The 27,859-nt window shown below is 55.6% G+C and overlaps 1 protein-coding gene across 1 annotated transcript in view; it reads right to left on the reverse strand.

Moving 5' to 3' along the window:
• The window catches only part of GSG1L (GSG1 like), a 187,488-nt gene that overhangs the window by 114,670 nt on the left and 44,959 nt on the right, over positions 1–27,859 (reverse strand). The window contains exon 2 of the mRNA XM_081089546.1: positions 7,433–7,480. Within this exon, the coding sequence (XP_080945672.1) occupies positions 7,433–7,480 (48 nt within the window). The remainder of the gene's footprint in view (positions 1–7,432; positions 7,481–27,859) is intronic.

The following is a 27,859-nucleotide window of genomic DNA, read 5'->3' on the forward strand; positions in this document are numbered from 1 at the left end:
GCTGAGGGCGGCGTGTTTGGGGGGTGGGGGGGTTCTGAGTTACATCCAGACTTGGCAGAGCCTCAGGGGAGCCTGGCAGATGGCCGCACATGAGGAGGCTGCAGGAGCCGGCAGATGGGGTGCATGGGGAGCAGAGGGTGCAGGGAGAGCAGCAGCCGCAGGAACCTCAGCTGCCGCGACCCTCTGTCCGCTCAGCCCCGACAGCTGTGGGCCAGTGGAGCTGCCCAGCTGGGTCAGAACACACAGCAAGGCCGACCGGAGAGTTTCCTGGGCCTGGGAAGCGGAAGAGGGGACAGAAGGCACCAGGCACAGTGGAAAGACCTGAGAGGCACGGCAGAAATAGCACAGGACTTTGCTGTGTGACCGCAGGCAAGCAGCTCAACTTCTCTGAGTCTGTTTCGTTGGGTGTAAACCAGAGACCACCGCACCTGCTCCAAAGAGCTGGCGGAAGAACTCAGTGAAACGAGGGGTGCGAGGTGTCTGGCGGCGAGTGGAATTCTGTGCATCATTCAATAACGGTTAGTTGAATATCAGTGGAGTAGAAATAAACACAATTGAGTTTCTTTCCAAGACAGCGTTCTAGCTGGCTGGGCCAAAACCCGGAGACGGGAAAGCCTCCGCAACACAAGCCGGCGCCGACTGAGCCCAACCCGGCTAACCCTCGCCCGAGTCATTTCACCTGATGCGGGAGGATCCCCCAGGTGGGAGCTGCCGGCCCCTCTGCAGACACGAGAGTGAGCCTCGGCGAGGGTGAGCAGCGTGCCGGGACCACAGCTGTCGGGGAGAGCCGCGCTGTGCGTGAACGGCCCTCAGGGGCTGCGTTCCCACCCCAGCTCTGCCACCCCCTGACCTGGGGGACGTTTCCGAACCCGCCTGGGGCTCAGCTTCCCGCCCTGAGCACGGGGATGATGAGAACACGGGCTTCGTGACTGGGAGAGGGTAAGTGGGACACTGTGCCGGAAAGGGGCTGGCATGCAGCAGGTGCTCAGTGCGTGCCGGGGCTGGTATGCAGTAGGCATACCCACTATGCTCAGTCCACGGCAGCCGCGAAGAGCTTTTTGTGGGGGCTTCAGTTTCGTTATCTACAAAATGGGGTGGATGAGACCAGCTCTCAGCGCTCCCAGCTGACTCCAGTCTCAGAACTGGAAGCAGAACAAGAAGGAAGCAGACGGTGCAGGAGGCTCGAGGCCCTCGGAGGCCGGCAAGTGCCCTCCCACCAGCGTGGTGGCCCCTCCTCCCTCCCGCCCCCTCCCCATCTCTCTCACCTCTTCCTCCCCTCACTAGTCTGTCCTCCCAGCCTCAGGACTCTTCTCTGTTTAACAGCTCACTCGGGGCAGTCAGTGGGGGGGTGACGCCCGGGGACTCTGCAGCCACCTGCCCAGGTTCCAGCCAGGCTCCGCCACTCTCAACCCACGTGGGCTGGGGCATGACCACCTAACCTCCCTGGGCCTCAGTCTCCCCATCTGTAACATACCATAGCAACAGCACAAACCTCCTCCACGTGGGGGACCAGCGGGGTCTGACATGCTGGCAAAACAGAAATAAGTTTGGGGTATTATCATTATCATTACCATTTATTTTTAAAAAAGCATCTTGAAAAAAATAACCTGGCTGCTAAAACCATGAGCTGACAGACATCATTGCTCAGGACGAGGCTAAAAAAATTGGACTTTCTAAGTGAATCAATGTAAGGAGAAATAATAATACGGGGGTGGGGTGTGTGTGTGTGTGTGTGTGTGTGTGTGTGTACGCAATGCATGGCCCAGATTGAGAAGGTGCTGCACAGTGAAAATGCAGGGCCCCATGTTAAATAAAAATTATGAAGAGTTTCAAGGCCCTGGCTGGGTGGCTCAGTTGGTTGGAGTATCGTCTCCTGCGCTAGAAGGTTGCTGGTTCAATCCCCAGTTGGGGCACATACAGAGGCAACCGATCTATGCTTCTCACATCTATGTTTCTCTCTCTCCCTCTAAAAATCAATAAAAACATATCCTCAGAGAGGAATTTTTTTTTAATTTCAAGACAGTGACAGAGAGCATTAAACCCAATGCAGGCCCTCCATGCACGGGACCAGGGCGGCTGCACAGCCATGTGCCCACGGAGCCGGCCCTGGCTCTGTGTCCCGACAGAGGTGCGTGGAGGAACGCATTTCTTGTTTTAAAACCTGTGCTTTTCACTGCGTGTCAGGTTTACCAATAAACTCACGTCAATGAAAATAAAGGCACGTGACAAATAGGGTCACACATTCCCAGCATGTCGCAGGAGAATGTGGGTGTGGGTGTGGGTGTGGGTGTGCCATGGTGAGTATTAGCCTTAACCTGTGTCCCTGGCCCCCACATGCGGTCCTACAGGGCGCGCACTGCCCAGCCTACGCCATTCACACCGACCACAGCGGGAACCGTGAGCCCGGAGTCGCTCAGCCGGTGGCCTGCGCCCTGTGCGCGGTGGCCCTGGTTTGCACTGTGTGTCTAACTACACTTGAGAGAATCACCATGTGTCTATGATGGCTGTTAGGAAATGCAGGGCCTTGGCCAAATGGATTTGTTGTGAATCCCAATCCAGGGAGAAATCCAGGAGGAGTCAGCCCAGGGAAAGACTTTCCTGGGACATGAAAAGGAACCATCCTTCAAGTTCCTCAGGCCCGGGGCAGCTCAGCCACCCACCCCCGACTTGGCTGCAGCCTCCGCTCTGAGGGACGAGGGCTGGATTCAAGTGCCCGAGGTAATTTCTCACCCAGAGTAAGATAAGACACAGAGTCATCTGGAAATTTAAATTACCACTGTTTACACTGAGCAGGCTCCTCACACGGAGAAGCTGTTTCCAATTAGGGAAGCACGCAGGCTGGCCGCCATCAGGGGCTGATGGGACACCCTCTGAGAGTGAGGAGGTGAGACGGCCCAGACACCTAATTACTTGGAAAGATAATCTTGAATAATTGGAATTAGAGCAACTAGAGCAATTATCAGCTGTTGTGATCTCCAGGGCAGCCCTCCGCCAGGCAGAGGGGTTCAATCACCTCTCATAAGAGCACGTAATTAGAGGGATCCAGAATGTCAGCACGGAAAGTGGCGGAACCAGCACTTCAAAAGGGGGGTGGGGGGGCTGCGTGTGGTGCTGAGAAACGGAGGCCGGAGGGAAGGTGGGAAGGACGTGAGGGGTGAGAAAGGATGGGTGGCATTAGCAGGGCGGGTGGGTGCTGCTTAAAAGACTTTAGGAGCCTGGAGCCTGACTCTAATGTACACTTGCTGTGTGACCTTGAACAAGGCACTTAGCCTCTCTGGGCTCTACTTTCCTTCCACTCTTCAGTCACTCAGCAAATGTCCAAGGCACATCTGCCTGGGGCCCGGCCCTGACGGCACTGGGTCTCACTCATTTCCATGGGCCACTCATTCTCCAGGAATGACCTCCCTGGGAGCCCTTCACCCACGAGACGAGACGGAATATCACTCCTCCTTCAGGACCTTCCCCAAGTGGCCCCCTCCGCACCGCCCTCTGTTCCCCCGCCGGGCCCGGCTCACAGAGGTGGCGCTCCCCTCCTGTCTGTCCCCCAGAAGGGGGCTCCTCAAGAGCAGAAGCTGTAGGAGACTCTCCCCCAGTCCTGGCTCCTGGCACACACCCGGCAGGAGCTGCTGACCGCTGGCCTGAGGCAGGGTGGCTGCTGACCGCTGGCGGTCACTGCAGCCCGTTCCTGAAGGCAAGGCGGCTGTCTGCCCTGCTCCCAGGACTGATCGGCACAGCTGGGGCAGCCTGTGGTGAGATTCCGGATAATGACCAGGAAATGATCTCCTTCTGCGGGAGGACCCGAGCTCGGCCGCCTCTGCGGATGGGCCAGGGCCACTCAGTCGATGGACGGTCCCCCTCGGCTAGCAGCTGCAAGAGCGACCTCCATCTTGGCTGGGAATGGCAGGTGAGCGGGAACAGGGACCTGTGAACCACTCTGTGCCCTGCACTGTCTGTCCCATTGGATGAAAGAGGCGGAGCTCCCCTGCCGCCAGGCCTGGACCACAGGCAGCTGCTCGGCGACCTGGGAGCGCAGAGCGGGAGTAACCGACTCAGCCTGCAGGCGAGGGCGGGCTCGAGGAGCCAGGGCCTGTGGGTTGGCTCGTGCAAGTTGACAGAGTTCCCCAGGCAGCCAGGGGTGAAAGATCGCCCGGGATGGATGCGCAGGCACAGGGCACCATGGCCCCCGCGTGTGTGGGCTGCAGCCAGCAGGCTGGCCCACTCGTAGCTCCCACATCAGAGTCTGGGCAGCTCTGGAAGCTGGTTGCCACCCCCCTTCCCTGCTCAGCATGTTCTGATCTATGCACGTTTCAGTTCTATGGCATAAATCAATAAAATGCACTAAATAAATTAAGTGAGCAGCAGAACTGTAAATAGATTTCAGATGGAGAATAGAGAGGTTGAGGGAACCAACAAGAGACCGTTATAGAAACTGAAGTGAGAAATGACTCAGGCAAGACTCCGGATTGTGGCCAGGAGCCGCCACGTTGTTACACAGCAATGCAACATCAAACAAATGAAACCTACAAGCCTCGGAGATTGTTCTGCAAAAATTGCCAGCTGGTGGCTGCCAGAAATCCCAGCGCGCTGGGCAGCGGGCGGGGAGCAGGGATGGCTTAGCACACAGCTCAGCCCAGGTGGATCGGAGCCGACGGTGGCTTCAGAATCAGGGTCCAGGTTTTTGAACCCAGATGAGCTACCTCGTGTCTGTAACATGGCCCTGTTCCTTCTTCATTCATTCATTCATTCATTCATTCAACAAACCTTCACTAAATTCTTGCTGTGTGCCAACCCATCTGGGGCACGGGAACCACAGGAAGGACAAGAGCCAGTGCCCGTCCTCAGGGAGCGTCCAGTCTGCTGGCGGGAGTGACCTCAATGCAGCGTGACGGGTGCTAACAGGACCAGTCACAGTGGGTACCTCTGGGGTTCAGGGTGGCATTTCTGAAGAGGTCATGTCTAAGCTGGGTTTTGAAGGATCAACAGAAGTTTGCAAGACAAGCAGGTGGTGACGGCAGTTCAGGCAGAGGAAACAGCATGTGCAAAGGCGCAGGGGCATGAGAGACGATGGAGAGTTTGGGGGGTCTGCATGCAAGTGGGGAGGCAAAGCTGGGGCACGAGATCCACGTCACGGATGGTAAAAGGTGGAGTGACAAGCCCTGGATCACGGAGGGCCATGACCGCTGCATTAAAATGTCCTGGGTGAGGCTGGGAGCCATGCAAGGATTTTCATTTCCGAAAGATAACAAGAACTCAGGGTGGGGAAGTTTTGCTTTACTTTTTACTGACGTATCCCATATCCCATGTGTACAGAAAAGTGCGTGCACAGCAGGTGTGCAGCCTGAGGAGCTGGCACAAACTGAGCACAGCCGTGTAACCAGCACCCGGATTAGGGAGCCGAGCGTCGCCCGCTGCCAGAGCCCTCCGCACGCCGCCTTCAGTCACGCCCACTCTTCAGGGCAGCCACTGTCCTGATTTCTAACAGCAGAGATTCGTTCTGCCTGCTCCCAGCTTCACAGCAATGGGAGCATATAGTGTGTAGTCCTCTGAACCTGGCTTCTTTTGCTCAACATCTGTGCTGCTGGGGGCAGTGGTACACGGTTCACTCTCGGTGCTACTCCGTCTCCACCGTGTTGACGGGCGTTGAGGAATTGCAATGAGGATGCTGCAGTGCAGCCTGGCAGCAAATCTGAATCATGGGAACTCAGTTCATGCATTCATTCATTCGTCCATCCATTCATTCACTCACTCATTCATTTGTCCATCCATTCATTCACTCACTCACTCATTCATTCATCCACTCACTCGTTCATTCATTCTTCATTCATTCATTCATTCATTCATTCATTCATTCATTCATTCTTCATTCACTCCCAGTGAGAGCCCATCTGCCTGTGAGGATACGCTCCCACCTGGGGCTTAGGAAACGGGAACTTCACACCTTGACAGAGCGTTACCGGGGAATCTGGTTACTATAACGACGGGAGGAAACCCAAACGTCTTCATGGGCTCTGAGCAGGGATCTGAGGTGCAGCCCAGTCCAGCAAAGGGGCATCTTGATTCGCGGCTGCAGCCCTTCCACCGTAGTGGACCCTGTGCTTAGCCATCCCCGCTCCGGCAGGCGGCCTTTCGCCTCGTTCAGCCTTGCTCCCCAACGCCCAGCCCAGAGCTGGTCACGGAGTTGGTGCTCAGGAGTGTACACTGGCTGCGCACAGAGGTGCTCCCCTGGGGCCTGGCGAGGGAATGGAGCTTTGCTACCTCACCCAGACGCTGTGGTCACTTTGGGGTGACAATGGCCAGGGGAGACCTTGACTAGCAGTTCAGGCAGAGGAAACAGCATGTGCCCTTAGCGCGTCTCAAACACACGTGCACCCAAAAACCTCGCTGGGCCAGTTCCAGCACAACCAGCTGCCAACCATCCTTGAGGCCTGTGGTCACACCCAGGTGGTATCATACGCTCTGTTCCTCAGTTTCCTCATCTGTAAAATGGGGGTTAAATGAGCCAATGTGCGTGGAGTTCTCAGGATGGTAGCCAGCACGTGGTCAGCATGGCATGGAGCCAGGCAGTGTTTGTGTCATGATCACACCCACGTTTTGCAGACCAGGAGGAAGTCACAGAGTGAGCAGGGCGGGGTGGGAGCCTGGGAGAAGCATGCTCTTCAGGGAGAGCGCGCCTGGGCTCCGGCACTGGCCCCGGCTCCCTGTGGCCCCGAACAAGCCGCGCATCTCTGCCCGGTGGAGCGGACAGTGTGGCGAGGACACGGCGAGGGCCCCGCTCCCGCAGGAGCCTCTGGGAGGGCCAGAGTGGGAGGCCGGGGAGAGGCCACCCACGGACCCCCAGGGAGGGCTCAGTGCTCGAGAGGCAGCGAGTCCATGAACGGCTTTCAGCAACTTGGCTGCAGAGCCAGCCCCCTCAGCCTCCTGGTAAGCATTTTATAGCCACGGCCAGAAGGTCCGCGGCGTGGCCGCCAAGCCCTGGAAGTGAAATAATGAGGCCAGTAAAACACGAAGACGCAACCTCTCCAGGCCGGGCGCCTCATAACAGAAGCAGGAATAGAAGTCTGGTGTTTCCAGAAGGAGGCACAGCAAGCCACCTGTCACCGTACATGGGCACGGTGTACACACATCCACACACACTCACACGTGCACACACACACGCATGCTCACACGCGGACACAGTCCCAGCGTGCCCGGGAATGACGGGAGTGTGGTGCCCCTCAGCACCACCCGCGGGGCAGGGAGGGCAGGACCGTCTTCCTCTCCCCCTTCACCGATTGCGATTTCGGGAGAGATTTGGGGAGACGCTCCGAGCCCTGCAGGGGTCCGGCTGGGCCCCGGGCCAGGCGTGCTGAAGGAGCGCTCCCACGGGGCTCGGCCGCCCCAGCAGGGCCGTGTCTGGAGGGGAGGCCCACACGTGGAGAGGGCCCACACTTACCTTTCTCCGACGCTGGGGCCAGGTCAATGAAGCTGCGGCATGTCTCACCTTAGAAAAGAAGAGAAGGCTTTTCAGAACATGAGAGGCAGGGCGCTGTAGGCTGTCGCCGCCCCCTCCCGAGAGCCTGTGGACGAGGGGGCCCGAGCGTCTGTAACCCAAGTGGGATCTTCCTCTGGCCCTTATTCCTGGGAAGACCGTGTCCCTGCGGATATGGGCTGAGCAGCACCTGCGATGCCGCCTCCTCTCTCGCCTCCCAGCCCATCCAGTCCTGTCTCCCCCACCCCCTCAAAGCCCTGTCCCTTCCCACCGTCCAGGCCCAGCAGGGCGAGGCCACAGCCTCTCACGGGGCGCCAGGGCCTCTGTCCAATCCGTTCTCTGCACTGAAGCCGCAGGGACGTTGTCAAAACAGCTCTGACCACATCCAACACACACGCGCACGCACACACGGACACACACATATGCACACACCTGCTCAAAACCCTATCTTTTCCTGAAGGATAAAGCCTGAACTGCTCAGGTGGACCCAGGACTGGCCCTCCACCCTCACCCCTACCTCCTTCCTCTCAGCTCCCGTGTCCTCGCCTCCCCTCCCACGGCGAGGGCTTCACACACCTGCGCTCCCTGTCGGAACACGCTCCCCGTTACCAGCCCCACGGCACTGGCCTCCTGCAGGGCACCCAGTCACTGAGAATTCTCCCTGCGTGTGATTGGTGGGTGGACGGCCGCACGCTGTAGCCCCACAGGCAGGCGCCGCGTCCCCAGTGCATCCCCAGCTCAGTGGCTGGAACCCCACCGCCCAGGTGCTCTGGCCAGAGCCTCGATTTCTCTCTCCCTCACACCCCCACACGGCCTGTGGCTCCAGCTTCCCAGGACCCCGAGAATCCGACCACTTCGCATCACCTGCGGGGCCCAGCACCATCGTCTCCCACCCGATCGTTGCAGTAGCCTCTGCCCGCGTCTCCCGGTTTCTTCCCTTATCCACACAGTGGCCAGAGGGTCCTGTTATAACCTGAGGTCATGTTGTCTCCGTCCAGAACCCTCCTCTGATTCCCACTTCACTCGGAGTCAGAACCTACGTTCTCACCGTGGCCTGCAAAGCCCTGTGCAATATGACCCCCATCCCCGCCCCGACTTCGTCTATATCTTCCCACTGGGTCTCGCCACTCCAGCCACGATGGCCTCCTCGCTGACCCTCAAATGTGCCAGGCACACCCCTGCCTCAGGGCCTTTGCACAGGCTGCTGCTCCTGCCTACAGCATTCTTCCCCCAGATAGTGGAATGGTTTATCCTTCCTCCCCTCCATCACTTTCCTCTGGTGTTGCCTTCTAGGGAGGCCTTTCCTAACCTGTTTAACGTTCCAATCTCCCGACACTCCCCACCTCTTCCCACCAGACCCCGATCCCCTCGAGTAGTGCCTGCTACAAGGTGAGTGCTCAATCAATATTTATTGAAGGGGCATATGAATAAATGAACAAATGAATAGATGAACAAACAGGAAGTGAATGAATGAATGCCTTGCACCCAAACCTTGTGCCTGTAAGAAACTTCAGTTCTTCCGTCTTTCCTCCGAGGCCTCCTTGATGCCAGCCTTGTGCTGGCCACCAAGGATGCAGTGACAGTAAGACATGGCCCAGCCTCCAGACCAGCGGTTCTCAACCTGTGGGTCGCGACCCCTTTGGCGGTCGAACGACCCTTTCACAGGAGTCGCCTAAGACCATCCTGCATATCAGATATTTACATTACGATTCATAACAGTAGCAACATTACAGTTATGAAGTAGCAACGAAAATAATCTTATGGTTGGGTCACAACATGAGGAACTGTATTTAAAGCGCCAGAAGGTTGAGAACCACTGCTCCAGACCCTTCCTTGTAAAAGGAGCACACACCGGGCCCCACCCCCCTCACCTCACAAACACATTTTATTTGGCTCACACAGGATCTTAAAAATAAGGAAACGGTTGCCTACAAGCCCAGACTTCTGGTTTTCTCTTGAAGAACCAGAAGAGCAGGCCACGCTGGGCCCACAACCCCACAGCAGCCGTCAGATGGGGCGGGGCAGACACTGCCCCCTTCAGCCGGGCACATGGCTCTAGTTTGCCACAGTCCCCACCACTCCCTGCTGCTCTACCCCTAGCCGCACCTACAGCACCCAGCTGGCCCCTGAGACCTAGACCGGATGGCCTCTAGACTGAGCTCCCAACCCTGGTTTAAGGCTCTTCCTGCTGACCCCAGCGAGGAGATAGATTTTGCGTCAGAATGGAACCAATGTGAATTAGGGGATGAAAAAGATCTGGGAGCTTCCGGCATTGTCACCTCCTGTGTCTGCTTAGAGCTTCCTAAGTTCTTGTCTAAGGAGGTCCCTTGAAGCCCCGTTAGGCTCCTGAACTTCCCTCCAGCCCTGCAGACAGGCAAAGGCAGACATGGGGGAGGGAGATGCGGAGAAGGGAGGCGAGGCCAGATCACCAAGGGCCTTGAGTGCTAAGCCAAGGAGCAGCCTCCTCTCTTCGATGATCCCTTCCGGAGTCACGGGCCTCAGGTGGGCAGACGCCGCTCCTGTGGGTGCCCCCGTGCTGTGCTCGCTTCCTCTCTAGGCTCTACACTGAGGCGCAGGGCCTCGCCTCCCTGCACAGATGAGGAAGGGGGGGCTCAGGGCGCTGGGTGCCAGCCTGAGCCGCACAGCGAGCCCGTGTAGAGGTCATCACCTGCTGAGAGACGCTTGCTGGCAGCCAGAAGCTGGGAGGGAGGATTTAGAAAATGACAGTAGATGATGAGCTAGAATGGATGGATTTTTGAAGGAATTGTTTTAAATTTATTTAAGGTTCATATTGTTTTCTCAAAGTCAGAGAGGGGAAATGTTAATGGCCATATTCAGACCAGCACCCAGGGCTGCATGAAGACCGCAGTGGCCCCAGGAACTTTTGCCTTTTGTATCCCTTCCTATATATATAAAAAAAAGAAGAAAAAAAATTCAAACTCTGGCCAGTGGTGCTCAGTGGTTACAGCGTCGGCCCATGGAGCAAAGTGTCACAGGTTCAGCTCCCAGTCAAGGGCATGTACCTTGGATGCAGGTTCAATCCCTAGTCTGGGTGCGTGTGGGAGGCACAGATCAATGTGTTTCGCTCACATCAATGTGTGTGTGTCTCTCTCTGTCTCTCCCTCTCCCCCCTCCACCTAAAAATCAATGGAAAAAATATCCTCAGGTGAGGATTAAATAAAAATGAATTAATTAAAATGTATATTTTATAACTGAAAATATTAACATATATTACATCTTTTCTTCACCTAAAAGTTTACTTTTTTTTCTTCTGATTTTAAAAGAAATTAAAACATTTTATGGGCCCCTGACAGCATTGTGGGGCCTGGGCTCTGCGCCCAGGGCCCAAGGGAGAGACCTCCCGGCAGCTCAGGTCTCCTGGTCCGCACCCCCTTTACCCCCTCCCCCGCCCCCGTCCGTGCCTTCTCACCACCACTGGGCAGCTCGATGCTATTGAAGATTTCTGTACCAGGTGTGTGGCCTTCTCTTTTTCTTCAACAGTTTTATTGAGATATAATTCACATGCCATGTGACTCATCCTTGTAAAATATGCAATCCAGTGGTTTTTAATGTATTCTTAGTATATTCCCAAGGTTGTGTGACCATCACCACAACCAATTTTAGAACGTTTAGTAGGGGAACCCGGGGGATGTCAAGGGGAGAAAAAGAAAGGAGACCTATGTAATACTCTTTGTAATACTTTAAGCAATAAAAAAAAAATAACTTTTTCATCACCCGCCACACCACTCCCCCCCCCCCAAATATCCACGATATCAGTCATCCCCGTCCCCCCCCCCCCCCCACCCTCCCTGCACCGGACAACCACCAGCCAATTTCCCTTCTCTCTAGACGTGCCTGCTCTGGCTTCCCTCATGGCCTCACGGCTGTAGGTCGTGTGTCCGCACATCATCCCTTTTGCTGCAGAATACTATTCCATTATGTAAATGCAGCATATTTTATTTATCCATTCGTCAGCGGGTGGGCATTTGGGTTTGTTTCCACTTTGTGACTATTTATGAACATCCATGTACAATTATTTTTTAAATATATTTTATTGATTTTTTACAGAGAGGAAGGGAGAGAGATAGAGAGTTAGAAACATCGATGAGAGAGAAACATCGACCAGCTGCCTCCTGCACACCTCCCACTGGGGATGTGCCCGCAACCCAGGTACATGCCCTTGACCGGAATCGAACCTGGGACCCCTCAGTCCGCAGGCCGACGCTCAATCCACTGAGCCAAACCGGTCTCGGCCCATGTACAATTTTTTTTTATAAGGACGAGTTTTCGTGTCTCTTGGGTAGATACCTAGGAGTGAAAATGCGGGGCCCCTATGTTTAACCTTTGATAACTGCCGGGCTGTTTTCCAAAGGAGGTGCCCCATTTTACATCCCCACCAGCAGCGTCTGAGGGCCCAATCTCTCCACATCTGTGTCAGCACTTGTCACTGTCTCTCTTTCAGGATCGTAGGCAACCTGGCTGGTGGGGACTGGTATCTCCTTGTGGTTGTGACTCACGTTTCCTTCATGGCTAATCATATTGAGCACCTTTTCATGTACTTCGTGGCCATTTTTTGAGAAATTCAGTCCCTCTGCTCATTTTTAACTGGATTATTTGTCATTTTATTATTGAGTTGTATGTGTTCTTTATGTATTTTGCATACAAGTACCTCAAATACATCTTTTTTCACGTATTTTCTCCCATTCTGTGATTAGTCTTTCTAATTTCGTGGTGATATCCTTTGAGGTGTCAGAGTTTTAAATTTTAATGAATTTAAATTTTTTTAATTAAATTCTTTTTAATTTTTAAATTAAAAAACTTCTTATCTAATTTTTCTTTTGTTACTTGTGCTTTTCTGTCATATCTAAGATCGTAAAGATTTAGTCTTATTCTTTCTTAGAGTTTTATAATTTTCACTCTTACCTTTCGAGTTATTTATGTGTCATTCTCTTGCATATTGACATCTAATAGTCCCAGTTGTTGAAAAGCTATTCTCTCCCCTCTGAATTATCATGGCGCCCTTGTCAAAATTAATTGACTGTAAATGTGAAGATTCATTTTGTTCTCTCAGTTCTATTCCACTGATGTATGTAATGTATTCCACTAATGTATGTATCAGTACCACACTGTTTTGATTGCTGTAGCTTTATAGTAAGTTTTGAAATTGGGAAGTGTGAGTCCTCCAACTTTGCTTTTCATTTTTAAATTGATTTTGGCTACCCGGCTGGTGTTGCTCAGTGGTTGAGCATCGACCTATGAACCAGGAAATCACAGTTTGATTCCTGGTCAGGGCACTCAATCCCAAGTAGGGGGCGTGAAGGAGGCAGCCAATCAATGATTTTCTCTCATTATTGTTTCTATCTCTCCCTCTCCCTTCCTTCTCTTAAAGCAATAAAAATATATTTCAAAAAAAATGATTTTGGCCATTCTGGGCCCCTTGCATTCACATATGAATTTTGGAATCAACTTATCAATTTATAAAGAAAGCCAATTAATTTTGGTAAGGATTGCATTGCATCTGTAGTTCAATCTTGGGAATATTGCCATGTTAACAATATTAAGTCTTCTAATCCATGAACATGGGATATCTTTTCATTTATTTAAATCTTTAATTTCTTTCAACAATGCTTTGCAGTTAGTAGAATATAAGTTTTGCATTTCTTTTGTTAGATTTTTTCTAAATATTTTATCTTTTTGATGCTATTATAAATGGAATTGTTTTCTTAATTTAACTTTCTGATTGTTCCCTGCTAGTATATATAAATATGATTAATTTTTGCATATTGACCTTGTACCCTACAATCCTCTTGAATTCATTTACTAGTTTTAATAATTTTTTTCATCCTCACCTGAGGATATGTTTATTAATTTTTAGAGATGGAGGGAGAAAGAAAGAAAGTGAGAAACATTGATTGGTTGCCTCCCATACTCGCCCCAACCAGAGATCAAACCCACAAACTAGGCATGTGCCCTGATCAGGAATCAAACCTGGAATCTTTTGTTGTCTAGGACGACATTCCAACCAACTGAGCCTCATATACAGGACAGTTCTAATAGTTTTTTAGTAGACTCTTAGGATTTATCGTATATAAGGAAAGTCATGTCATGTACAAAGAGAGATAACTTTACTTCATCCTTTCCAATCTCAATGTCTTGCTTCTTTTTCTTGCCTAATTGTTCTGGCTAAAACCTGCAGTGGAATGTTGAATAGAAGTGTCAAGAGCAGACAGCTTGGTCTTGTTCCTGATGTTAGGGGGAAAAGCATTCATTCTTGTACCATTAAATATGATGTTAGCTGTAGGCTTTTCATAGAAGTTCATTCCTATTCCTAGCTTGCTGAGTGGTTTATTTTTAAACGTGTGTTTGCCTTCCCTTTAAACCTATAACCTGCAATGTAGCTCCGAGAACCCCCATTGTAGAGACAAACAAACTGAGGCTCCGAGGTTCAGTGACTCGCCCCAGACCAAACAGCCAGAAAGTGATGAAGCAGAACTCAGCCCGGGTCCATACACTCCAAACGCCACACTCTCAGGCTCTCCCAGCCGCTGTTCCCACGTGCGATGACGGAATTTCCTGCTGCAGCCAGCCATTCTCCCGGTGCAGAGCTGCTCGGTCCGACAGGAATCCCCGGGGAATACAGCTCCGCGCAGACGGGGAAACCCACCAACCGCACGTAAAGGGCTCTCACACTTCTGTTCCTGCTACACGGACCACTATCATGGGGGCCGGAAGCGGGGGTGGGGTGAGGGGTTCAGAGCAGGGGCCTGAACCAGGCCTGCGTAGGTCCAGCCTGGCTCCATCACTTACTACATGTGCGTCATTAACCTTCCGTGTTCCTACCTGTGAGAGGTGCGAGTCGCCAATGCCCCTGTTTCTATGGTGCTGGCTACAGGCGGACCAGAAGGGATTGGTGTCAACCACCAGGCGGTGCAGCTGGGACGGCTCAGCACCAGGAGCCCAGCGCTCCCAGCAGCAGCTCCAGGGGTGCCTGGGCTCCCTGGGGGCCTGTGCTGGGGGCCCTGCACCTCCACTGTCTGCTCCAAACCATGGGCATCTGATGCCCTTTGGCTCACGGTGAGCTACTCAGAGGAAGAAGGTACAAGAGTCAGCAGCTGCTCCCAGGAGTAAGGTTCCCAAACACCCACGGTGCTCCTGAGCCCGGGAGGCAACGCTGCCCCCTTCCGCGGGAAAGAGGTGTGCACGGGAGGAGGGTGGAGCCCGCAGACCTGGGGAATCTACGAGCAGCAGGGCCTCCACAGCCCCCTAAGGTGTCAGTGCCGTCCAGGAAAATGGCCTGGGAAAGCTGGGTGTTGGGGTCAGAGGTCACAGGCTCTGCAAAAATCCTGCACCCAGTGTGGTCCCACAGCCCCCATGGGATAGGAGACGGTCAGCCGTGCAGAGATGGGGCAGGAGACCCAGGGCTCTCCCAGAGTCCTGAGGACGTCACATGACCCAGGGCTGGAAGGGAGCTCAGGCCTGGATCATGTGACCAGAGAACTAAGGCACCAGGACGTCCCTTGCCTGTGAGAGTGAGGGGCATGACACCCACCACAGCCTCAAGGGAAACGTCCCCACGGGGTCCTCACCTGGCCCCTGGCCCCGAGGCTGGCGGCCAGCAGATGGGACTCGGAACCCAGCCCAACGCAAAGGCGACCAACTTAAGAGTTCGCAACGGCCAGGGGGGCCTGAGGCCAACCTGCGGGACAGGCAGGCCTGGCGAGGGTGTGCCCTGTGTGTGTGCCAGGCCATCTGCACCGTCAGGGTCCCGGCAGGAAACAGACGGCACCTGGAAGGCCCTCCCAGCAGACGGCCGAGCGAAGGACTGTTCATGGGCGTGTGGACGGGTGAGGAGCCAGCAACGCGGAGGCCTGCACCCCCCCATCCCGAAGGGGCACCCCCCCATCCCGAAGGGGCACGGGAGGGAAAGGGCCTGCGAGAGAGGTGGGGCCGCGGAGGAGGAGCTTCGCCCAGGGAAGCAGCATCGGAACCAGAGATTCTGGGACGGGGCCCGAGACTCTGCATGTCTAACAGGTTCCCGGGCTGCTGATGCTGCTGTTCTGGGACCACACTTTTATTTGTTTATTTCTTTAAATACATATTTTTATTGATTTCAGAGAGGAAGAGAGAGGGAGAAAGAGATAGAAATATCGATGAGAGAGAATCATTGATCGGCAGTCTCCTGCATGCCCCACCCTGGGGATCGAGCCCACAACCTGGGCATGTGCCCTGACTAGGAATCAAACCGTGACCTCCTGGTTCATGGGTTGATGCTCAACCACTGAGCCACACCGGCCGGGCTGGGCCCACACTTTTAGAGCCACGCCGTTACCATCAAACCTCAGCAGGGAGAGAACGAGGCAGGGGAGGGGAGAGCCACCCCAGCCTTTCTCTCCTTCCGCCCTGACTTCCTGCTGGTGCCTCCCACCAGCCACAACCAAGGAGAAGCAGAGGGTGCAGGAGTCCGGCCATTCCTCTGTGCAGGGCGGCCTCCCCCTGCGGCGAATGGGGAACAGCCAGCACCCCACCCCACCCAAGGCGGCCCTCGCCCCTCCTCACCCACCGCTGTCACCTCCCACCCGGCTTTCCTGTCTCCTTCACAGAATGTGTTATTAATGCAGTTGCACTCAGCCACGTTATGGAGCACCTGCTGCTTGCCGGGCTCTGCTCTGGGTTCTGGGGTTCAGCAGGGAACCAGCAGGCAATCCCCGCCCTTGTAGAGCCTCCGTCCTAATATTTAAGTGCATCGGCCGCTCAGAACTCTAGCTCCAAAGGAGGGCGTCCCTGGCTCTTCTAAATGGCACCCGGCCGACAGCGTCCCCGCAACTGGGAGGCGCGTGTTTACACCAACACACTAGCTCCGTGACCAGCTCTCAGCCCTGCTGTGTCCTCCAAGCCAGGGCCAGCGGCAGGTGCTCCGGACACGGCTGTGGAATGAGGAAAACGAAGAGCGCTGCATAAACTGCCTTCATCGACAATCACACCAAAGGGCGTGCTCTGCAGACCCCTCAAAGCATGGCCCTGCTCCTGTGGGCAAAGTGAGCCCTGGAGCAGCTCAGGGCCCAGCCACGGGCAGAGACAAGCACAGTGGGCATCCTCACCGTCCAGGGGAGGGGAGGGGACCCCAGGGCAGCCCAACCACCCCCAGCCTCACACCTGCCCGAGGCAGAGCCCTGGGAGGCCTGGCGGTCACCCCAGACATGACACCTGAATGCCGCTCTACCTCACCTCTTTCCTGTTGCTTCCTTCACACGGCTGGTTCAGACGGGCCCCCCTGCCTTTCCCACCTCCCAGACTCAACATCTCTCCTTCCATCTCTCCCGGTCTGAGCCAGCCCAGCCTTCAAGCCGCAGCTCAAAGCCCACGCCACCCCCGCCAGGAAGCCCGCTCTGTGCACCCACCGCCTGCCCTGTGCCAAAGAAATGTCTCCTTGCTCTGAATTTCCGTGTATTTTCTGCAATATTTCTCATCATCTTGTCACATCTACCTCGGGCACAGCGTGGCGCTCTGGCTTGGCCCCCAGCAGGTGGGAGCTAGAGCTGTCACATGGCCTAGGAGCCGGGACCCGGTGACCCGCGGGGAGTCCAGCAAGCGCCATGATGAGGACGTGGCACACAGCAGAGGGTGCGAGGTCAGTGTCCATCCCATTGTACAGACGAGGAAACTGAGGCTCACACATGCAGAGCAACGCACCCAAGGTTCCACGGCCCAGAAGGGGTGGGATGGGGCCTGGACCTGGGTCTATGTTTCTCCAAAGCTCTTTCCATCCTCAGGGCCTGGCCTGGCCGAGGGGCGGGGGGCGGAGACCAGGCCACTCCGCGGCCAGACCAGCTTGTTTGGACGCAGGCACATAAAGTGCCTCTGCAAAATCTTTTTAACACGTTTTATGACGGAAATTTCCATTTTTTGCAAAAGCAGAGAAACTAGTGTGGCGCGCTCCAGGGCCTCACTCCCAGCTCCAGCTGTCACCCCCTGGCCAGCCTGGTCTCGTCTATACTCCTGTCCCCGCCACCATGGGCTGCTTTGAAGCAAATCCCCCAAGTCGTATCTAAACGCCTTTCTGAAGGGTTTGCTGCTGCTCAGAAAACACAAGTGCGAAGTCATCTATTCCTAGACCCTGCGGCATCCCCTTTGGGAATAAACACTCCGCCCAAGAGGCCGTGAGCCTGGCCTGGCTGCTGGCCCCTCCGACCCACCCACTGTCTCCGGGGGCCCGGCCGAGCCAAGGTGGTGGGGTGGCTCAGAAGCTGCTCTTGTCGCAGCAGCCGAGCTTGTCAGCGGCACACGATGTCCCAGCAAGAGGAGCACCTGGCCCTGACCGGTGTGGCTCAGTGGATAGAGCGTCGGTCTGTGGACTGAAGGGTCCCAGGTTCGATTCCGGTCAAGGGCATGTACCTTGGTTGCGGGCACATCCCCAGTGTGGAGTGTGCAGGAGGCAGCTGGTCAATGTTTCTCTCTCATCGATGTTTCTAACTCTCTATCCCTCTCCCTTCCTCTCTGTAAAAAATCAATAAAATATCTTTAAAAAAGAAAAGAAAGAGGAGCACCTGGCACAGGCCCTGGAGAGACAAGGAACCCAGGAGTCCACCCGGAGACCAGCGGGTGACAGCGGCCTCCGCTCGGGCTCCCTGCTCAGGCCCGATTTCAGGACTCAGCCCAGCGCCTCCTGCAGGTCCGGCCACTTGAGAAAGAACCTGTGTGCGGAGGCAGCCGGGGCAGGCGGGCAGCGGGGCCAGAGGAAGCCGGGCAGGGGTGCTCCCCAAAAAAGCCTGCTGCCCCCGCCCCCGGCACTGCTCGCTGTGGGCTGTGTGTAAGCAACAGTTTGTGTTTGGTTCGCGTTTTGCCAGTAAAGGATGATCATTCTGCCTCTTGGGGCTGCTTCTGGGCTAAATGAGGTGACGGGTATGAAGCGAGACGTCTTCCGTCAGGATTAAATCAGGCGACATCTGCGAGGGAGCAGCCCGGTGTGCGGCCCCCCACACCCGCTGTCACCATCACAGCTCCCACATCCCTCCCGCAGGGGGTGCTCCAAAGCCAGTCCCTCCTCTGCCTCCGCCCACCCCTGAGCTGCCCCCACCTGCCAGACGGCAGTCACTGAGTACCTGACCTTCCAGGCTCGCGAGAGGATGAAACAGAAAAAAGCACGAGAAAAACGCCCGCCGGGGCTTGGCTCCAGGAATAAGAGCTATTTGACCCCTTCCCTGGACGCCGGGGTCCAGACACATGGCACTCCTCCTCCCAGGCCAGAGCAGGAGCGGGCGTGGGCTGCGCAGGTGGCGGGCCCTGGCAGGGAGGCGGCCGGGGAAGATGCCCAAGGCTGGCGGAAGGGGCGTGGAGCGCTGCCCTTGGCAAAAACACGCCGGAGCCCAGGTGTGGCCGCAGGAAGACGGGCAAGAAGGAGGGGCCTGGGAGACCAGCATCCGTGGATCGGATCGTGACTTAATCCCATCCCCCAGCAGGTGGTGTTGCCGGGGGGGGGGGGGGGGGGTCTGTGGAGCTGGGGGAGAGGGCCACGGAGAGAGGTGGTGGCGCTGCCGGCCCACGGGAAGCCTTTGCCAGCATGCTGTGTCTGCATGTGCCTCATGCCAGCCCACAGAGCTCCACACGCTCCAGACGGGGAAACTGAGGCTGGGAAACCCAGCGACTGTCTGAGGTCACACGCCCGTGGTGGAGGCAGGATTCACATCCAGACGGCCCAGCACAGAGGCTTTGCACTTGGCCACTGCTCTGTCCCGCCTCCTAGCAGAGTAAGCAGGTTCCAGAAAAATCCATGCTTACTAACACATCTCAGGCGCCCTCTGGAGAGGACCCCCCCCCCCCTGTGGCAGAAGAACTTGGCCATCGGAACGTGGCCGCATCGCGCGACGCCCAGCCGCCGGGGCCCACAGGGCTGGTGCTGACCCAGAGTCCACAGAGTCCAACCTCTGGGGGCGCATGGCTAGTGTTGCCTGTCGTCGGAGCTTCCAACCGGCTAGGAGGGCAGAGGCTGGCTGGTCCTGGCCCAACACATGCGGCCGATGAGAAGCCATTTTACCTGTGTGGCAAGGGCAAAAGTTCACCCACCTTCGCTGGCCGGATGCAAGGCATTGAGCCCCGGAGCAGGGAGCCAAGAGAACTGCCAGCAGACGCTGTGTGAGGTGTGAGGCTCCTCCCCCCACCACGCAGGCTGGCGGTGGGGCCTTGGCAAGTGCCTCCTTGGAATTCTCCTGAGGCCCCTGCCAGTTCAACTGCCAGGGCAGCAGATGGCACACACTTATCTGCTGATGATATTTTGATTTATTTATCTCCTACAGATGGTACCACGCCTTGATTTCTGGCAGGGGTCCAACATGTGGGTTGTCTTTCCGGGGGGTACTCGTTTGTCCGAGCGGAGGACATAGCGGAGACTAAGGTCCCGCCTGACTTCGTGGCGGTCGCTGGGGCCCCAAGACGTACCTTGCGCGGGCATTTGGGGCACTGTGGGCAAACCGAAGGGAAGGATTTGTTCTGCAGAATTTTGCGGCTGGAAGGATCTAAATGCCTATTTAAAATTAACACCCGAGTGGTTAAATGGAAGAGCTCTGAACTCACAACGTTTTGAGTTCCAGTCCTAGCTTTGCCACTTGCAAACTCTCTGACCCCTTACAGACCAGACTGCCTAGGTCTCAGTTTCCTCATCTGTAAAGTGGGTGTAACTGTCATCTCCATCACATAAGATGTGGCAGAAACAGCTAGCTATCCTCCAAAAAGCGCACCACCCCTCCTGTAGTGTGGGGTCACGGCTGGGAAGGGGCTGCCCAGCCAGGCACAATATTCCCCCGCATCCGCTGCCTCCTGGTGGGGTCATGTGACTGGTTCTTGCCTCTAGAATGTGAGTGTGGGTGATGTGTGTCACTGCCTGGGGAGGGCTTTTGGGCCGCGGGTGTGCCGCCCGGATGCAGAGGACTCCGAGGTGCTCAGAAATGAGGAGGCCCAGTATGGACGTTGCCTGGTCCCCGGGTCACCCGAACTGAAGCATGACATGAGCAAGAAACAAACGGCGACTGTCTTGATCGCTGGTACCTCGGGGTTCGTTGGTTACAGCAGCTGGTGTTACCTTATACACAGTCGGGGGTCAAATGAAATCATCCATGTGAGACAGCTGGTGCGTGACAAGGACTCGGTAAGTGTTCCCAACTATTATCATCTCCATCTTTCAAGGGAACCTGATAAATAGAGGACAGTGTGAAGGCTTTACTGCCACCCCATCTGTTGGGCCGTTAAAGCAAGGCAACCCTGGTGTTCCCGACACCCCAGCCTCATTCTGCCCTTTTCGGATCCCAGCACGAATCCTTCCTGCATTGTCCTTGCTCACGCCCAGAAGTATGTTTTGAAGGAGAAACTGAGAGAGAGAGAGAGAGAGAGAGAGAGAGAGAGAGAGAGAGAGAGAGAGAGAGAGGGCGCTGTGGTGGTTTTCTGCGGCACACTGGGGAGATCTGGGCCCTGGTCCCCCTCTCCTCCCCTTCGGCTCAGGATTGTCAACTAGAGATGGGAGGAGGGGCTTAGGGACCACGGGGGCCCCCCATCCTCGGTCCCCAGGTGTGAAGCCAAGCCCCGGGGAGGGCTCGTGAGTTGCTTAAGTTCTCATCACATGTCAGATATTGAGTCACCTGCTGCCTAACCCAGAGGAAGCCTGGAAGCAGAAGGGCCCCGCACGCCCTGGCTACAGAAAATATTACAGCTAACGCTTACTGAGCACCTACTGTGTGCCGTGCACTGTCCTAAACCCCCACAGGCACTCACCTGCCTAATCCCGTAACAACCATACGAAAGGGGCGCTATTTCATTCCCGTTTATCAGATGGAGACGCTGAGGCCCAGCAGCACAGAGGCGCCCTAACTGCAGAGCCCGCACCGTCAACCTGTTTGGAGGGCGGGGCTCACAGGAAGGATCCCATTCATGCCGCCTGACTCCGAGGCACGGAGTGAACCCAGGGGTCCCAGGAGCGGGACTCTGTCTACAACCAGAGGAGGGGCAGCACAGAAAGGCCCCTCTGGGGCGGCACTCACCCTCCTGGTGAAGAGTGTAAGGAAGGCCGCGCTACCCCGTGCAGGTGCTGCCAAGACTCCAGCAGCCGGGGGGGGGGGGGGGGGAACGGGGGGGGGCTATCAGACTGGCCGGTGTTTCCTCACACGTCCCCCGGGCGGTCCCGGCGGGGCTGTGGCGCTAAAGGACACCGGATCCCGCCACGGGGAACGATTCTCCCTTCCCGGCTCCCTTCCGACTGTTCATTTCCTTCCAGGAGAGTTTGGGTTTTGTGACGGTCTGTTAACATTGTTAATCTTCTTTAAAAAAAGAAAAAAAAAACAGGAAAGGCAACAGTATCCCGCTAGAACTGGATGACACTTACACACACACAAAGGGACACGTGTGGATGCATCTTTCTTCTATTTCTGGCAAGTTGTGCTGGTTTTCTACGTCCAGTTGTAATATAAAGCTTTTTCCCTTTACGTTCGTTTATGTAAGTAACGCTGAGCCAATACAGAGCAACAAAAAGAGTCTCAGGAGGACAGGGCGTGTGCTGAGGACAAGTTCAGGAAGGTGACGGGAGAATGACCGAGGGAGGGGACACTGGGCAAGCAGCCCTGGCTCCGAGGCCCACTCCGGCCGAGAGCCGCCGGGAGCCGCCGGGAGCCGCCGGGCCGCGCCGCCCAGCACAGCGCGGGGAGCGCCGCTCGCGTCCTGTTCGTGTGAGTGACATCGCGGGCATCCTGCCACGCAGGCCTGTGTGGCCCAGCACAGCAGCCACGGGCATTTGGAGAGGGACAGATGCCCCGAGCACAGGAGGGAGACGGACAGTGCTGTGTCCGGCTGCCCTGAAATCGGCAGCCAGCGTGTCTCACTCGGCGGCGTGATGGCCCTCTCTGCCCCTCACGGTGTCCCCACCCTCAGGGCCACCAGGCCGCCCAAGCAGCACCCACCCACCCTCAGGAGGAAGGACGCAGAAGCGCAGGCGCAGCTGCTTCTGGGGTGGGGGGGCGGGGGGCAGGGCAGGACGGGGAGAGAGTGAGATGTGCCTTCAGCTCTAAAGACAGCGGCCGACGTTCTCCGACGTGAGCGCCGTTCTGGGAAAAGCCCGCCGCCACGGAAACCCAGCCCGCCCGCCCGGGGAAGCATCCAAACCAACTCAAGAATGGAGAGCTCACAGCGAAAGCACCGAGAATCTTCCAGGGGCCGCACATTCAGAATGTAGGGGCTCGGTGGCTGCGACCCCGGACTGTGTAAAGACCGGGGAACGCCAGCGACCAGGAGGCCCAGCCGTCTTGCTCGGAAGGCAGCTAACGCGGGGTCACTGTTCAGAGTCGGCCCGTCCCCCTCAAGTCACAAAGGTCAAGCGACCAGGCAGACGACAAGGGGGTGAAACGCAGGCCTGACGGGAGCACCCAGGCCCCAGCATGACTCTCTGACCCAGGGCTGCGCAGAAAGAGCCTCACCTGTCTCAGGGATTTACCAAGCCGATTTAAAATAAAAAAGAAAAGAAAGTCAACTTACACTCACCCTGCCAGGCCAGTCCTACACATCTCTCTACCCCTCCCCCACCACACTCTCACACTCACACACACACTCGCTCACACACACAATCACACATACACACACTCACACACTCACACTCACACTCTCACACTCACACACACACTCACAAACACTCACACACACGCACTCACACTCACACACTCACACTCACAAACACACTCACACACACTCACACACACACACACAAACACACACACGCACTCACACTCACACTCACAAACACACTCACACACACTCACACACACACACACAAACACACACACGCACTCACACTCAAACATACACACACACTCACACTCACACACACACACTCACACACTCTCTCACACACACACACTCACACTCTCACACACACACTCACACACACACACAAACACACACACTCACACACTCACACTCTCACACACACACACTCACACTCTCTCACACACACACACTCACACTCTCACACACACACACTCACACACACACACTCATAAACACGCACACACACTCACACACACACACTCACACACACACTCACACACACACTCTCTCTCACACACACACACACACACGCACTCGTCCATGGCCTCAGCCTCTTCCACTGGCCTCCCGCACTGTCAGAGGCCAGGATGTCTGTAGAGCCCAGCTCTGAATTCCGCTCAGGAATTTCCAGTTCATTTCAGTTCTCGCAGACTCACCACGCCTTCAAACATTTATTTACCTAAAGAGCAGGCTCCTAAAGATCTATAGTCTCCGTGACCCAACAATTCCATTCCTTGGAATTCATCTTACAGACATATTGGTACGTATACCAAGTAACACGGGATCAAGATAATTCACTGCAGCGTTGCTTTAATAGCAAAGGACCAGAAAGAGCCTAAATTTCCATTAATTAAATAAGAAATATACATTCAATGTATGGAAAACTCATACCCATCGACACAAGCAAGGCAGCTCTCGCAGAGTATGAACACAGAATATTGGCATTAATTAACGTCACTACAGAATGCAGAATGTCACTATTCCGTGAAAAAGTGGGTGCCTCGCTGAAGCTTGAGAGCCACGGCTCACAGAGAATAAATCTAAACTCCACCCTCTTCGGTCCAGCGCGGCCTTGGCATGCTCCACCAGACACGGTATTAGCTTTCAGTTGCTGCTGTAACAAAGTGCCACAAGCTTAAGAGCTTACGCAATACAGTTTTTTCCTTCTAATTCTACAGGTCAGACGCCCACATGTGCCAGTGGGCAGACATCAAGGTGTCGGCAGGGCTGCAATCCTTCGTGGAGGCGCCAGGGAAGACTCCATCCCTTTGCCTTCCCGGCTTCCTGTGGCCGCCGCACTCCTCCACCTGCGGCCCCTGCCTCACCGTGTGGCATCTCTTCCTTCACTGACACGGCTCCCTTTCTGGCCTGGGGAAGGGTCTCCACTTCGAAGGACTCGTGTGATTAGGGTGGGCCCATCAGGAGAATAGATGACCTCCCCATCTCAAAATCCCAACGGGATCACCTCTGGAAAGTCCCTTTCCCCATGAAGGCGGCAGCATGTCCGCGGGTTGCAGGGACCATGGTGCGGACACAAGGAGGGGGTGGGGGGGTGCACTGCTCTGCCTGCCACAGAGACACTGGGCTCCAGCCACCAAACACTCGTCACGTCTCATCAAACACAAGACCTTACGATGATGTACCCGTCCCTCTGCCCGAAATGCTCTTCCTCCCCTGCCCAGTTCCTACCCAAACCTTCACAGCTGACCGCAAAAGCCCCCTCCTCCAGGAAGCCCCCTGGCTTCCCCAGGCAGGATTAGTGATAAATGAGACGTGTCCGTCAGCATTTGAACTATTTGCCTACATGTGCCTCTCTAGCAGCCTGCAAGCAATTTAAGAGTGAAACTGACTTACTCAACCACAGCCCCACCATTCAGCATGATGCCTGTCTCCTTGCATGAGTAGCAGACACTGAAGGAATGACATACTGAGTCCTTTCTATTTTACTGTGGAGCGCACTAAACAATTTTTGAAATATGATTTTATATATCTGCTACTGTTGTTTTAATTCACATTTCTGGCACATGATAGGAGCTCAATAAGTATTTGTTGAGTGAATAAATTAATACGCACACCTAATATTTATTAAATATTTTCTATATGCCAAGCACTTTGCTTAGCTCTCTACGAGCTTTGCCTCCCTCATTTAACTTTTCACAGTAACTCTCAAAGGAGGACTACTGTATTCTGGAGGTAGTTAATACCAGCTCCTGTTACAAACACTTCAACATCTTAAAGGCTTATTTCTCCTACGTGACTCCCATCCACGTGGTGGCCCGGGGGCCCAGCCTCCTGCAGGTGCACCCCATCTGTGCTCCACAGATGAGGGAGAGGAAGTATGGACGGGGCCTGCTGTGTGCTCAGCCCAGAGGGGACCTGCCTCACTCCCACGCACAGCCCCTGAGCTCCTGCACTTCCCAGCTTCCTCTGCAGTCGGATTGGCCACGAGGCTGGGAAATGCAGGCAGCGTGTGGAGAATGGGAAGCGTTGCAGTCAGAACCACAGTGACTAGCTTCCTCATCTTACGGTGAAGAGCCAGAGGTCCGGACGAATGGAGACACTGCCTGAGATCTGGCAGCTCACGCGCGTAGGAGGAAAATTCAACCAAGGGTCTGTCTGCTGGCACAGACCACACCATTGCTTGCTCACATTTGCACAAACCGTGTGCTCAAGTCAGGCCACCGCAGAGGACGAAGGCCTGGGGCCTTGCTGAGTGGCCAGAAGGACCCCAGCCTGGAATGGGGCGTCCCCCCGGGACAATGCCACAGCGGAAAATCGGATAATCGCACAGAGATCATCGGAGTCCGCTGGTCGCACGCCGCCATCCACCGCTCACCCTGCCGGTCAGCGTACGCATGTGTCTAACTGAGGACACAGGAGATGTGTGTGCTCGATTCCCCCTCCAGGCTGTTGCACGAGGGGAAACAAAATCTACTTTTTAAGCCAGTGGTTCTCAACCTTCCTAATGCCGCGACCCTTTCATACAGTTCCTCATGTTGTGGTGACCCCCAATTTCATTGTTACAAATGGAACATAATTAAAGCATAGTGATTAATCACAAAAACAATATGTAATTACATATGTGTTTTCTGATGGTGTGAGGCGACCCTTGTGAAAGGGTCATTCGACCCCCAAAGGGGTCGCGACCCACAGGTTGAGAACCGCTGTTTTAAGCCAATATCAGACGGAGCTTGAACAAAACCAGTAACTCTCAGGACGAGCAGCACCCTGGCTCCCCGGGCGCTCACGGTGTCATTTCTGGGGCTATCTGGCCGTTGTTTACTGTCTGGAAAGAAAGATTGCTCCTCCCTGGATGTGTGTCTCCCCTCCTCCTCCTGCCGCCTCCCCGCGTGCTGGCCCTCTGCTCCTGCAGTGTAACGTTATAGGAGAAAAATTTCCCTAATCCCCGAGCCGCTTGGCCGCACCAGTCCCAGGTCCCCGGCCCTCTCTCCAGAACCTATCGCTCTGTCTGCTGTTCTGACTTGAGCGTCAGCATGGCTAGGCTGAGCCGACTGCAATTACAAGTCAATTACTTCTCAAGTGTTCAGGGCTGATTGTGCAGGGAGTGGGTTATTCGGCTTCTTGCTTCCCCCTCCCTGTGGGTCGGCACTCATTAGCACCTCCATCAGCAGGCAAGAAAGGAAAAGAAAGTTTGCTGACCTCCCCCCCCCCCCCACCCCCAACCGTTGCTGGTCAGCCTCTGCTGTTTGGCACGGATGCAACTAGGACCCTGGACTCATCTGCTTGTGCTGCCACTTCCCCTTCGCAGAGACACTGCGCTGTTTGCGATCCTCTCCCAGCGAGGAGAGGGGCGCTGCAGCGGCACCAGCCTGTGCCTGCATCCCCAGAGCAGCTCCCACCCGCCCCTGACGCCCCTGACGTCTGCGCGCTTGACAACAGTGAGTGTGCGAGTGTGCGTGCGGGAGCGGCGAGCGCGTGTGCGTGCGAGACCGATGCTGTCAGCCGAGGCCCGCAGCTGGGTGGCGGGCTGTCTCTTTATAGCGTGAAATATGTCGAGGGACGCTAATAAATACGATAAATCGTTCAAAACCACGCAGAACAGCTCATCCTCATGTGAAGGGCTCCTCCCCAGCTTACCCACGAACGGGCTTGTTTTCCGGTGGGAGGTCGGAGCCCGCGCCTGGGCCTCGAACCCTGTCCCTTCCTGAGGGGCTACAGGAAACAGGAGGAGAAAGATCAGACACAGGGCAGTGGAGGGAGCGCTTCGGCTCCGGGGGGAGCCAAGGTCGGTGCGGGGGGAACTGAGCTGCCCCGTGGCACTCGCCACCTCCACATAGCCCGGCGGCACCCACACTCAGGGGCCTCTGGGACTGTCACTGCTGGGTCGGAGCGCTGACGGGCAAGAGGAGGGTGCTGTGAGGGGGGACCGAGAGGGGGCCTCCAGGAGCTCTAACCCTCCGCACTTGCACCGTTTTTGCATTCAGTGAACAATTATGTGTCACGCACTGTTCAAAGCACTGAGTCAGTGGTGAACGAGACGTGAAGTTCCAGCAGAGGAGACAGACAGCAAACAAATGAGTGAACCACAGATGGTGGCCTGCGCTCAGGTGCAAAGGTCCTGGGGCAGGAATGTGCTGGGAGAGCTGGAGGCAGGAGGAGGCTGGAGGGCCTGGGGCTGAGTGGGTCCTGGGTGAGCAAGAGGGGGGCTTGGGGGAGGGGGAGGGGACGCTGGAGGAGTGGGCAGGGCCAGTCATGCAGGCCTCAGGCCGGGGAGGTGGGAGGACCTATGCTGGGCCCCTGGGAAGTCACTGGAGGCTGGGTGGCTGCAAAAGACAGAACCCATTCACAAGCTTG

The sequence above is a fragment of the Myotis nattereri genome, assembly GCF_964212035.1.
Source record: "Myotis nattereri genome assembly, chromosome: 4".
NCBI lineage: Eukaryota > Metazoa > Chordata > Mammalia > Chiroptera > Vespertilionidae > Myotis > Myotis nattereri.